This window comes from Lepidothrix coronata, unplaced genomic scaffold (genome assembly GCF_001604755.1).
Source record: "Lepidothrix coronata isolate B3197 unplaced genomic scaffold, Lepidothrix_coronata-1.0 Scaffold106, whole genome shotgun sequence".
NCBI lineage: Eukaryota > Metazoa > Chordata > Aves > Passeriformes > Pipridae > Lepidothrix > Lepidothrix coronata.
In genome coordinates, this window is record NW_016690286.1 from 2733935 (window position 1) to 2746890 (window position 12956).

General features: G+C 38.2%; 1 protein-coding gene across 1 annotated transcript in view; it reads right to left on the reverse strand.

Moving 5' to 3' along the window:
• The window catches only part of OSBPL3 (oxysterol binding protein like 3), a 79792-nt gene that overhangs the window by 35773 nt on the left and 31063 nt on the right, over positions 1-12956 (reverse strand). Inside the window, exons 3-4 of the mRNA XM_017823906.1 lie at positions 9403-9645; positions 108-237 (exon numbers count right to left, since the gene is read on the reverse strand). Of these exons, the coding sequence (XP_017679395.1) occupies positions 108-237; positions 9403-9495 (223 nt within the window). The 5' untranslated portion in view covers positions 9496-9645. The remainder of the gene's footprint in view (positions 1-107; positions 238-9402; positions 9646-12956) is intronic.

The following is a 12956-nucleotide window of genomic DNA, read 5'->3' on the forward strand; positions in this document are numbered from 1 at the left end:
AAACACACCCTCCTCCCTTCCCTTTGGAGAACACTTTCTCTGCTTTTAAGTAACCTTTTTTGCCACAAAACCAAACCAAGTAGGTGGCATTAAGCTTTCAGATACACATTTCTTTCCTACCTTGTGCCAGCCTTTCAAAGGCCATTTTCTCTTTTTCAGCAAGCAGCCCTCCTGCTTCTGCGGCTCCTGGGTACAATTCATTGCTCCCCGGAGTCCTTCTACAATTTCCCAGCTGTCCTGCTTAAACAGAAAATCCAAATGTAGATCTTATTTCTTCCAAAGAACTGAATTGTTAAGAGAGATTCAAGAAGAAGAAGGCTATAAGAAAAAAAACAAAACCCAATTGTTGTTGAAATCTAACCAAAGATCCATCTTTGCACATTTAAATATCTTCCAAGAGATAAGATTACTTTTTATCTTCATAGAAACAATACCAACTCAACAAAACATAATTTTTATGACAACATCCTTCATTGTATCTATGTGCTTACCAGAATGTTATATGTATATTTTCGTGTACATACACACACGCAGTACATAACCACAGCGTAATCACAAATTAGCATAAAAATTTTTCTGCTATCACAGGCAGAAACAGTCTTATGTTAAAATGATATGTTTTTATAAGTTATGAAGCTAAAAAGAAAAGACACTGAAAATGAAGAACTTTTCCATAAAACTCTTTTGCCCATATTCAGTAAGTCAAAGTTTTTTGCCTGGTGTAAATTGCAGTCTCCCTAAAGTAAAAATAATAAAATAAAATATAAATTAAAAAGCCAAGGAAGTAACTTGAGTACTACAAGGAACATGACATAAAGGGAACATGCAAGAAAAATAAAAACGACCTTTCGTAAGATGTAACTGTATTTAAAAGAGAATCTCTTTTTTGTCATCAGGAACTCTTAAATGAAAGACCCTGCAGCAACATAACAGAGAAGAGACTAAATGTCATAATATTTTTACAGTTTTTATATGGAACAACTGCAAATGACAAGATAACATGAGTTTCAATGTTTCTGATCAGAGATCTCATTAATTAACTATTGCCAGCTACCACAGGGTTTGGCAGACGTAGAACGATAACAACTGACAGGAAATGGTATGTGCTAGTACCATCCCCTTATATTTGAAAGAGACAAACAATACTTTAACACAGATGGTAATGACAAAAAAAGGACTAGTATGAAATACTTTAGGGAAAACAGAACTATAGCAGGTAGGTGAGTACTCATAGTCCTCCCTGTAAGATACATAGGCAAGTATTCCCAAAAAGAACTTGACTGGCTAAAAAAAAATCTTAAACTTAAAATGAAACAAAACGAAACAAAAATCAGCAAGAGTGCTAATTTTTCCTCATTTATCTATCTCCAGAATCCTTAACATTCACTTCTTTAAACTCAGAGAAAAAATTACATCAGGTTTTATACTCATTACTTGTGAAACACGGCATTAAAAGAAACCATCTTCAAAAAGACATTCTTTACTTTCATCATGTTACTGTTGGCAATCCACTACTTCTTTATTATTTTCCTTGTGCTGCACTTAATGGAACAAACTTGAAACCTGCTCTGCTTTCCTGTTTTGAGTTCAGTCTCTCAACATTCACTACACAACAAGCCGCAAGTAGTAGAAATGTGGGGCTGAGCAGCTCCTGTCATTCAACATCTCACAGATCACTCAACGATGTCATGCTACCTGAATGCAAATCAAGAGTGCAATTGTTCTAACAAAAATTTTTATCAGCGCACACATTTTTTGTCCCTACAGATCAGTAGGGATTTGTCAGTTTATCCCTGTCACTTTTGTAACAAATAACTTCTTTACTCCCTCCACCAGTTTAAGAGACGTTTTGACAGCTCCTTAGATACCGTTATTTCTAACCAACAATCATGAAAATATTTTTTTCTATTGAAAACCAGAAGTTACACTCCATATTCTTTTTTTTTTTTTTTATTTGTACTACTTTGGGACTCACTTAGAATTCTCAATAATCATGAACCCTTTCCTGCTCTGGGGTAAATTACTATGGATCAGATCAGGGAGTAGAAAAGTTACTCATGGATATCATGAGTCAGAGGGCTGCAGAAAGACAGGAGGCCTCCTGGGCTGTCTCCAGCACATCAGTCCAACACCAGCAGCAAAATCTGCTGGTCGAGCCCATCAGCACTGGTCTTTCACAGGGTGATGAAGCAGAGAGCAAGTCCGTGCCCATGCAAGGACAGCTAGCTACAGCTTGCTAGCTGCTGTTTGACAGCTCCTCAAGTGCAAAGACAGATCTAAGCCTCCACAATTAAGGACCTTTCCACCACCACCTTTTTTTTTTTTTGACAGAACATTCCCGTCTACAATTTTGGAAGCCAAAGAGAAATTATGTTCCACCACCTCTTTTGCCTTAAATTTAAATATAGGCACTTAAATTTTTCCTGAATGGCCTTGGATTTCTCTTTCCTGTAAAGATTATTTATTAACCCTTATATAATCACAAGGACTGGGACTGTTATGATGACAGAGAGCAGACTCTTTATATATCATCAAATATAATGTAATGCTACAATTTACACTAAGTAACACCTGAAATTGCTGCTGCTTAAATGCCCACATGTGGATAAAATCTCATGTCCTCAGAAAATATGATCTACTAAATAAGCCAATATAAAAAATAATCTTGATATTAGCTGATTTCAAATTGGGGATTTGAATAAAGGCAAACATTTTAAAACATAAGAAACCTGATGGAACTAATGAGATAATTCTAACTAAGAACTAACAGGAGCACCTGGGAGATTAAGAAAAATGTTGTGTTGATGGTTTTGTTTCTTTCTTCTCCAAAGAGCTTAAAAGCTGTTTTGCCCAATTACCAAGCAAGCTCTTTCCTTTGTCTTGCCAAAATATATTAAACTGCAGTACCCAAACACCTAAATTTTCCACGGAGAATTAATCTGGTAGTAGTTAAGACTAGCAAACAGTAGATCCTTTTCAACATTCTAGTGTTGTAGCTAACGAAACAACTTCTCCAACTTTGGGATCAAGTTCCCACAGACTTCGGTTAAGTATAATAATAGTATATCATTGACAGATCAGTCTGCTTGCAGGAGGCAAGCAGAAATTTGAGCACAGTCAAAGAAAACATAGTAATCCAGATTCACAGAATCATAGAATATTGTGGGTTGGAAGGGACCTTAAAAATCATCTAGTTCCAGTCCCTCTGCCATGAACAGGGACACCTTTCACTAGACCAGGCTGCTCATAGCCCCACGCAGCCCAGACTTGAACACTTCCAGGGATAGGGGCATCCACAACTTCTCTAGGCAACCTGTTCCAGTTCCTCACAACCTTCACCGTAAAGAATGTCCTCCTAACATCTAATCTAAATCTCCACTCTCTTAGTTTAAAACCATTCCCCTTTGTCTTATCAGTATGTGCCCACAGAAAAATTTGTTCTCCATCTTTTTGGTAAGCTTCCTCTAAGTACTCAAAAAGGTTGCAATGAGATCTTTGTGGAGCCTCATCTTTAGATAACCTTAGAAAGTTAGAAGTCAGACAGACCCATACTATATTTGAGTGTATGAGGTGGAAAAGGAAGCAGCTGAGAAACAGCTCAGCCAATTACACCCACCTGGAATATACACGGTGTTAACAGTTTTGATCAAACTTTAAAATACAGAACACATTATGGCCTGCATTACAACTCCAATTTTGTCTGGATCTCTCCTGCAGTTCAGACACAAGGTGTCTCACATTCCTGCAGGAAAGCCACACTTACCAGTGCTCTTCAGGTCAATGAGGTGGCCTAGAATGTGCCTTCACAATTAAAAAGTGTGAAAATGCGAAGAAAAACAGAAGTGAGAGCACTGATTCCCATCAAGCAGGCTCAACGATCTGCCAAATCTCAGGTGGTGAAGACAAGCTTCCAGCTCACCTTTCTGCCCTGGGAACCCCACACTTCAAAGGTAGCTTAGTTGCATTAGAAATTGATCCTCTTAAAAGCTTACAGAATTAACAATTTGGGGACCCGCTGGATACATGCAAAGTGTAATGATGCATTATCAGCATCTGGTCCTCTTCCATATACATCCTTCCAGAAGAATAAAACCTATCCCACCCGAACAGCCAAACTCTCATATTTTCCAAAACACTGCTGCTGTGACTGGTTTTGGATCCATTTGCTCTTGACCCTATACATCTTGATCGGGACTTTGATTTGCAAGAGATCTAACACCTTACTGAATGAGGAAAGAGTGTCAGCTGGCTATTGCTGGGAGCAGCTGCAGAAGTGAAAGAAAAATGCTTACTCTCTAAAATGAAGGCAAATGAATCAAGTTGGTTGATTATCATCTGTACTCATCCATCTGAAATAGCAGAGGAGCAAACTGGAGATACAGGATTTCCTGAAAGAATTCAGGTTATGCTGCCTTTTGCTGATTCTTATCCCACAATAGGGAACTGAAAGAGATAGCCCAAACCACAGCACTAACTTAAAAAAACCCCAAACAATGACACTCCCTCATCTTCCCTCCCCGCCCCCAACTCCCAGACGAATGGCATTAACAATTCTAGCATCAGTCTGATGTCCAGATTGGTTGTGTCTTAAAATTATGACACTACAAAAGATACTTTGCATCATTATGGGCCAAAATCTGCACAAAATGATCAACATTGCATTTCCTGCCCAGGAAGACATTTCACTCGGGGCTAAGGGAGGAATAAAATCTTTACTTCTCTAAGGTCCAGAGGTGCTCATTTCAGATCAGCACTGAAAAACCACCCTGTAGATGCTACTTGGCCTATACCTGCTCTGTGGATGAGGGAAAAAACCCATACACTTTGGTCTTCAGAGTTAAGCCCATCATTATGTAAATGTAGTAATTTTCTTTGTTCAATGAGATAAAACCTCCTCATTTTCTGCAATATTCTGCACCACACTGTTCCTCAAGGCAAATTATTTCAGGAGAAAGTACGAAGTAATGATTCTGAATGGCTCTCAGACTGATGCTTGCAGTTTTAGCTCCCTGAACGAAACAGATGATAGTGACAGACTTTCTTCCAGTGCAAAATGCAGTCAGTTGTACCAAATATTTTAAAGTGCCAAAAATAGAAAACTGCTTTGTGGAGGATAAGGGTTGGCATCAGCTGCAACTAAAGCATTTGTTATGGTTCATAAAATTGGCAGAAATGATTTAATTTTATTTTACAGAACATGAGTTTTTTTTAAGTGGTTCTCCTGTCATAAAGCTTTTCCCTAGTGGACCTATTTTAAAAGTTAGTTAACATATTAGATTTAAAAATAACTACCAAAATATATCTTCTTTTGATCACAGGTCAACTTAAATTTGAATAACATCAACATCAGTTTTCCTTCCTCACAAAACACAGTTTGTTTGTCTCTTCCACATCTTGGGAAAGAGATCCCTTTCCATAATTGAAGGAGAGAGGCAGAGAAAAGCAAAGAGGTGGGAAGTGGCAGTAGCTCCAACTTGCCATGAGGCTTCAAGATGAAGGTGAACTCAGTGGAAGAGGATTACTTTTTCACCTGTTCAGTTCACACTGCAAGTGTGTTACATATGGCCTGAAACGGACACCAAATGCAGCAAAAGAAGTAGATCCCTCCAAGTCTTGCAGCCCTGCTTAAGTCAACTCCTTTCTAGCACAGTGGCCCATTTTCTGCATCACAGGCCTCATGGTCCACATCAGCAGCACACCAACTAAATTTTGGCTGACTCAGCAACCTTGCACTACTGTGGTTCCATATCCCGATCTCAGGTCACTTGGTCCTAGTGTACACCAGCAAGAGTCTGTGCATAGGAAATCAGAGAGACTCAAAACTCGGATCCTGCTGTTTTCTGGGCAAACCTCCCCCCATCCCAACTTTCCTCCCCCCTACACTTTTAAGAATTTCTTTCTACTTAATCAGATTCAAAGAACTGCTGTCAGAGCAGCAGCACAGAGAAAAACACCTGTCAGACAGATCTGTTGCTAACCTGCAAGCCACAAGCCTACTTCTGAAGGTGCCTGAGAGAGACACAGGTGTCTGAAGGAGAAATAATTAGCCCTCCATGAAGAAGGAGAAGGAAGATGAAGGAAAGAATATCAAAATCATAGCATGTCACTCTAACCTGCACAGCACACAGCAACATCATTTAAACTTTCATGATACTATTAATAAAAAAGTATCAGTAACCATGTTACATTCTACTACTCCACCAGCATTTTGAAACAAAAAAAAACCCAACAAAACCAAATCCAAACAAACAGACAAACAAAAACCTGCTGGAAGTTATTGCATATGTGGTCCTTTTTTGATTAGAGGATTTTTAACAATTTTTATAGAACTTGAGATTGTTGCTGTTTTCTTAACAGAACACTTAAAGTACTGTCATTTAAACTAATATACAGATGGAAAGGGCAAATTAAATAACCCTCAGGCATTGGCATCACTCATTCCCAGTCTTGTCAGCCCTGTGTTGGTGGGTATTAGCAGGGACAGACTACAAAGCTCCAGTTTGCCAATACAAGAAACAGAAAAGAAGCGATTAACAATATAAACCAAACTACTCAATCTGGCATGACAAGAAATCCTCTGTGGGAAGAGGGGAGTATAGGGACAGGACACAAGAAAGATCTCAGCATCCTCACTACCTGCACCAATAATTAGATTTTATAATATATGCTATACTGTATGGTTTGCACCACTGAAGAGAGGGTCTGTCTAGCAAGGTAAAGATCTGTACAATCTATAAGACCAGAGCCTTCTAGAGAACAGGAACAGGGAGAAGACATCTGTTCCTCACCAAAGCACTGCAGTGTCCAGATCAGTATGTCTGGCAGAGTACTGCCTCTGTTAGGCCTAAAGGTCCATCTTCCCACAAGCAGCACAGAAGAGTATAGCCAATAAAACATTCACTGAAACATGCTACCATCACAAATTATAATTAACAAATAAATTCAAAAAGTAAGGTAAAATGACCCATAGACATTACTTTCAAGTAAATATCCAAAGTGCATAACACACCGCATGTTTAAATCTTATTAAAGATATTTAAAGCTTTTTTTTTCTTTAAGTATTATCTTATTTAATCTCTTTTCCCCAGCAAAACAGTTTGCTGTGTAAACTGCAAGACAACTTCAGTTTGAAAAAACAGCCACGTGAAAAACACCAAAACCGTCAGGGAATTTAAGAAGGAACAGCAATACGCAGCCGTGCACATAAACATTGACAATGCTGAAATGAACTCTAATTTAGAATTTTTTTTTCCCATTCTAAATATCACTACTTTGAAGTAAGATCTCTACATCACTTCAAGAGTTGCAAACAAAGTTATAGGATAAGCTAGAGAGTTACTGCACTTGGTAAAGAAGGAAACAGAGAAATTATTAAAGTATTCCTTGCAGATATTAGAAATCTCTATTTAAAAAATAAAAAAATATCATAAATACCAGTGTAACCTTAAAAAGTGCACATAATTTCCAGAAAATATGTTTGTAAATTTTCAGACTGTATAGAAAAAGCAAGCAAGCAGAGCTCTTAGCTCTGCTTAGTGGTCACTTCCCAGCATATAACAAGTCACACAAACTCCCCGAGGTCTGTGGTTTGCCTCTATCATCATCACCGTCTAGAAATATGGACAATCAGTCAACCCGTGTAGGTTCCCCAGTGAAAAAGTACATTGTTATTTATACTTGGTAATGCAATCACTGGCCATGAAATGTTTAATAAGGAAACACTGACCTAAGTAAAGATATTTATCACAACACCCCATAGTATCACAAACAAATATCAACTGTATTGCCCTTCATTATACACTGGGAAACAATCTACTTTATAACTCTATTTAGCTTGACTTGAGAGGTCTATAAGGCCATTTACCATCTGCCTGACTCCCATGAACGAGCAGGGATGTTCCAGGAATACACACAAAACACCGAGCTGCGTCTCTCACCTTCCTCAGGTACACCTTGCTTTTTTGCACAAGGGTCAAAGACTAAAAAATTGGGGACTGACAAAATGACATTAAAACTTACTAAATTTTTCCTTTTCTCCAAACAGAGCAGGTGAGAACAAAACGGATAAGAAATGGGACCCACTAAGAATAGTTTCAAAAGCCCAAGCTAGCCAACAGATTTTATCACGTTAAACGGCAGTAAGAGAGGTTCTTGCAGAAATTGCTTCTGCATAAGTATGGTTGTTCACACGGCTGTGTAACACACCAGTGGATTTAGTCATGCTCACGTAAATCTTATTATTTAAATACTATATGATAACACTTGATAGACATGAACTGTTGAAACAGACAATACAAAATCTTTTAAATTACACTTTTTAAAGGTAATCTCATACAGAGGATGTGAAAAATAATGCTGTGGGAAAACAAAAAAAGAAATCCTGAAAGCAGGGATTTCATTGTTTAATATACTAGAACAGCACTTTAAAAGGCATAAATTGTCCAGAGATTTGTCTGCCTTGCCAACTGTAGGTACAGAGCCAAAAGTCCCAGAAAAGCAGGTGCTGTTTCGAAACACAGCTGAGGTCTCCAAAGCTTTTGGGGGATTGGAATGCTCAATTCCAATTAAAATTTCAGCCTGAGGCAGTTTCAAGAGCTCCACTAAGCCAGCACTCACAAAGATAAAAGTTTATGTTGAGCATATTGCTCACGATTTTGCAAGCATGGATTGAGCATGTTTAAGCTTAATTTTCAGTGTGGCTGCAGGTCAGTGCTTCTTGCCCACAAACAAAAGCAGCCTCACCTGTCAGGTGCAAACACCTGTAGACATGTCTTTTGAAATGGAGAGGTTTAAAGAATAGATTCATCTCTGCGGAAAACAAAGCAACCTTTACCTTAGGCACCCAGATGCATCATGTTACATGAATACTTATTTTCCTATCTAACATCTACAGCAACAACCAGCACAAATGGGCATTCAACGAGGCCTATGTCAGGTTTCTGAAAAATGCATTATCTTTCACACATGCATGCACACCTTTTTCCTGGAAACTTGAAATAAACAGAGCGGTTCCACAATATTCTATCACAAAAGTAGTATCTTACAGGGAAGATTTGGCATTTCAGGATCAAACCACTGAGACCAAGACACTACAGAAGCTCTATTTTACTATAAAAACACCATACATACAACATGACAGAAATCAAAATTTACTGCTAGCATTCCAGGTTTACACATGCCTGCTGTTCAGTAATGTGTGTTTACTGCATTTGACTCAGAGCAAGATGCTGTTACCAACAAAAAATTTTAAAAAAAGAAGAGAGTAAGGAAAGTAAAGATGTTATGAAATAAAACAAGTAAGCATCAGGAAAGCAGAGTTTAAGAGATTTGCCAATATTCAAAAACAAAAGTAACAGCCAATCTTAGCAATGCTTTCAGTTTGGATAAAAAAGCTTGCATTACCTGTCGACTTCCCTGCTTGGAGGAACAGCTGCTAGTACTTCTGGAAGGAGATAACATTTTCTGGGATGCACCAAAGTTTTTTTCTTCACTCATGATCCAAAACTATTTGTTTCACATAAGCTCACTTAGAACACCATTAAAAGGTAATTTAGAAAATGCGTTGGAAGACTCCTCAGAGAAACAGTGAACTCATCCTTTACCCAAATGCAGTCCAGTGGCAGGATCTGCATTCCATGGAAAATCCTAAAAGGGAAAAGCAAAACAAAAAGCCAAGTTATCAGATGCTGTCGCCTACTGTCATCCTGCAGAATGAATCATAATAAAGCCTTTGGTAATACAAGATGAGCACATTGCTGTACATTATAAGACATTAATTCAACAATCACTTCAAGATATATTTGCAAGTCTCAAACAGGAACTACATGAATTTTGGATCCTAAACATGTTTTAATTGCTGTGATTTATTCAGAGGACAAAGTACAGTATCAAGTATTTTTTAACAGATTTAAATTAATTAAAAGAGATTAATAAAGACAAGCAAAGAAAATAATAAATACCTATATGAAATGGACCAAAATAGACTCCTAATGAGAAGAAAACATCTAATAAAATGTCTCATTAAAAAAATTGTGTATAATCAAAAATAAAGCTCTTTTTCTCAGTTTCTTGATAATTTAAACAAGTAAGCATGGCTTCAGGTTGTAAGGAAAAAAACCCCTCTATACAAATAAAGAGGAATACCTAAAAGTAGTGAGCACGAAAATTCAGCTGCATAGAGCTGTACATGACTACTTTTACCTGGAATCAGAAAGTTGTAACTACTATCACATCAGTTGTCTCAGTCAGTGACTGGAAGAATAATTAACACTCTGTTTAATAACAGTGCTTCTTGCAGCATATGCAAAGAAAAGCCATGCCAGAAACTTGCAATAACAGATTTCCAGTGTGGGCAAGAGTTGTCATGGTAACTGCATATTTTTTAAAAAAAAACAAGCAGAGGATATGAAAAGAGGGTGATGCTTTCCAAAACTTGGGGTGGTGGAGAAGCTGTACAAATTGTATATCACTTTGAATTTTATTGTCTCAGGCAAGGAATTTGCAATTAGAAAGAGTCCAAGAGCCACTAATGAGAAAGGTGAGGAAGGTAAGGGAGTTTCCACAAAGAAAAGGGAAATTTCATTTCCAAAACTGGAGGTACTACTTCACAATTCTCTTGCTTGCACTGTCACAACAGTCCTGAACTAGGATCACTGTTTATTGAAGTTTGCCATTCATTTTTTCTTGAAGAGGCTTAAAAACCTATTCTGAGAGAAGTAGCATTTTCAGATCCCTAGTAAAACGCTTTGGGTATTTTAAGAACTCATTTCCCTTTTTAAAAAAAAAACAACCAACCAACCAAAAAAAATCAGATCAAAAGCCACAGACAAAAAACCAAACCCAGAACACACAATTAAAACCAGGTGCTATATTTAAGATGAAGACAACACTGTAGCAAAAAACCTCTCTCCCTATTGCTGTAGTCTGAAGCATCCAACTTCTGAACACAGACTTTTTCCAATCTACACTGCCTTTGTTGCAATATAATTTACTGTAACATTTCCATCAACATGCCCTCTTTTCACCTGAAACACAGTCTCTATGGCATTTACTTTACCTAGTTAGAAATATTCTCTTACCACCAGAGCAAATCTGTGCTCAGCAACAGTAATGATGCAGCCTCAGCCTCCCCAAGTGAGGTGAGAGCTCTCCTGAGGCCCTTCCACTGGTGAGTCAGCTTGGCAAATATTCCAGGAACCATCAGACAGCTTCAAAGCCAGGAGCACAAGGCAAGGCCGAAGAAAACAGAACAAAACAGCAATGGGATGGCGAGGTCTGCGTGATTTGGGCCCAGCACGTGGACTTTATACTGAAATTATGACAGATCAGCAGTAGTGCATTTCGGAGAAGGTATAGTCGCTTCCTATCTGGAATATTAATTTGTGTGGCATTTCATTACAGACTTTTAACAGGTTGAGATTTATCTCACTTCATTTTTTTTTAAACAGTTTTAGAAGTATCTCAGTTTTTTATCTGTGGAATAAGTATAAAAGATAACTTCCTTCCTTACTTGCAAGCTCCGTTTAACAAAATAGTTTAATGGTAACATCTGTATTAACAAGCAAAGGTCAAATATTCACAGCAGGAACAGAAACACTCTTCCCGCAAACTCATTGTTCAGATACCCCCTCGAAAGTACCAGGCAACAAGTGCTTTACTTTTGGGACACATTGTTTGCTCAGATAACCTCTCCTCTTCACTGCTCCATATTCAGAATGAGCACCTTGTTACAGCCTTCATTGGTGTCTATCTAGAATTTTGGCAATGATTGGCATAGTTCATAGCAAGAAACAGGCTCTAATTTGCAGCAAAATGCACTGAAAATTACTGCTATCAGTACCTTGCAGGTACTTCCAGGACACACTACATTTAAGATATACAGTGCCCTTTGTCTGTTTGAACACACAGCACAATAGTTGTGTATTGACAAGTAACTGAAAACAACCAGAGGTCTCATGGACTTTGGCACAAAGAGAAGCCATACAATTGGAGTATTTCTATCATCATGTTTTTGTGTGGAGTCCAAATGAAGTTAAGGTTTGGCTACATTACCATCTTAGGACAGAGCAGAGGGGTACACTTCCACTGCAATCCATTTGGGTTTCAACTGCAGGGCAATCTTGGAACATGGAAACCAAATCCCTTTTGGATTAAATATGCTCCAGGAGTGCATCCAGTGCTCGAAAGCATTAAGCCTATAACACCTAACTAGAGTTAGTCCTGACTAGTCTCATCCAGGGGTCGATGTTGGTTCTTCACCTTTAACTGGATGACTAAAAGGATCCACTTTTGCTGCACTGCTCTACATGCTAACATTGACATTATATACACACAGACTTACACCACCTAAGAAAGTACTTAAGATCTCCTAAGGCATTGTCATTTGTCCTTTTGGAATCAAAAGAGCGAGATGGGCACTTTTCCAGAATTCAAATGAGCTGAAGATGACTCACTACCTAACAAACCAGGAGTAGGAGACAGGTGGGGTAAATTTGGCAGAGAGCACCTGAAGGATTTTGTCAGTCTGCTTCCAAAACTGGGCTTTTAAATTTTCCTTTATTCCTTCAAATTAATATCTGCATGGGCTGAAGGAAAGGCTTTTGTTACTAACTCTGAAGAACGCAGGAGTGAAATATGCCCTCTCCACAATGCTTTATTTTATTACTGTTTCCCAGTAATTTAACTTATTACCTTGAGACTTCCAGATCTGAACATGAAAGTGTACGTGAATAATGATTATGGCCACAACTCCTTTGTGAAAACTGCTACATGCTCCAGCAACTACTTTGTGCTCCTTTTCTAAAATTCTCTTCAGGAAGACAAAAACGCCCCTGTGGCTGCTCTTCAACTATTAAGTCACTTATTCTTCCAGGAAGGTGAGAAAATACTGATCCTGCATCCCAAGTTGAGTTTCACATTCTGGCTTCCAGCAGCAGTGATTGGGCCTCTTGAGGGCA